This window comes from Wasmannia auropunctata, unplaced genomic scaffold (genome assembly GCF_000956235.1).
Source record: "Wasmannia auropunctata unplaced genomic scaffold, wasmannia.A_1.0 LD273252.1, whole genome shotgun sequence".
Taxonomy (NCBI): domain Eukaryota; kingdom Metazoa; phylum Arthropoda; class Insecta; order Hymenoptera; family Formicidae; genus Wasmannia; species Wasmannia auropunctata.
This window is the reverse complement of record NW_012089638.1, coordinates 1-1,238: the sequence shown is the minus strand read 5'-3', so window position 1 is coordinate 1,238 and position 1,238 is coordinate 1. Positions and strand designations below refer to the sequence as shown.

The window sequence follows — 1,238 nt, the reverse complement described above, 5'->3', positions numbered from 1 at the left end:
TATATATATATATATATATATAATGTTATGATTGAATAGAGTGGACAGCAATGTGCAATGTTAGAAGCAATCTCGAGAAATATGGGATTAGCTTGGTGTCACGGGCTAATCGGAAAGAATTAGCCAAAAAAATATTGCAATCTGACGATGAACAGCTGAGCGAAGACAATCGATCACAGACCAAGGCTGATAAAAGTTTGAAGCATCTGCAGGTAACCATACCATACAATTCGTACATTTTTTAACATTTTCGACAAAATATTATATTCGATACATATATAATATTCTTCTTTTTAGAAAGAGAAATTGGTTCAATCCCGGAAGAATACATGGAAGGAATATAAGAAGAAGTCTTCAAATAAGGTAATTTGAATAATTCATCAAGCAATATATTAGACCAGGAGTGCGGAATATTAAAATAAAATACTATTGTTTTTGTTTCTGTAGCGAGCAGTCGATTTTTCCGCGAGCGACTCAGATGACGAAATAAAATACATGTCCAGCAGTGAGCTGCGAAGCTCTTTGCAGAGAGAGAAAAGAAAATGTCAAAAACTAAAGTTGGAAAATAATGAGCTACGGAAGCTTCGGGCAGGTAATAAAATCTCGACTTTTTATTTATTATAAATTATATGAAAATTGAAAAAAAATTGTATCAATTGATAAATATTTATAAAAATATTGATAAAAATTTTATAAAAAAATTTTTAATAAATCCGTGATTTTTTTTCAGAAGATTTACTGCAAGACTTAACGAATATTGTTAATACAGCACAAGCCGATTTGCAAAATTTGTCAAACAGTATACACACTTTACTGCAAAATGTGGAAAAGCACAATACGAGATGGCCATCACTTACAAAACAAGAGGACTTAGACAACATCAACGACTTGTTACATATTACCAAGTTTGAGTCTAAATCCGATAATGATGAAAACTTTTTAACACTACTCGATACGGAGGACACGAGCAATAGTATTCAGGTTTGTGATCGTTTTCTAGCATTTCTGTTTATTTATTATTTATTTTATATTCTAAAATCTCCGATCTTACCCTTGTATCTTCTTTATATACCTATATATATATATATATATATATATATATTATCCTATCTAAAAAAGACCGCCCAGATAGCACACAGAGTCCAAAAGAATTCATTAGTATATTCAGTTTTATGTCATCAATTCTGAGTTCATTTTCAGGTGCAAAAAGAATCCCTTTTAGAAAAAGAATTCTTTTT

The 1,238-nt window shown here is 30.5% G+C and overlaps 1 protein-coding gene across 1 annotated transcript; it reads left to right on the top strand.

The window, feature by feature from the left end:
- Positions 1-44: 44 nt before the first annotated feature.
- LOC105461996 lies at positions 45-981 on the top strand (the record flags this gene model as incomplete). The annotated part of the gene is made up of 4 exons (XM_011708518.1): positions 45-212; positions 298-363; positions 448-592; positions 731-981. Coding segments are annotated over exons 1-4 (624 nt in total), but the record flags the coding sequence as incomplete, so codon positions are not given.
- Positions 982-1,238: the final 257 nt, after the last annotated feature.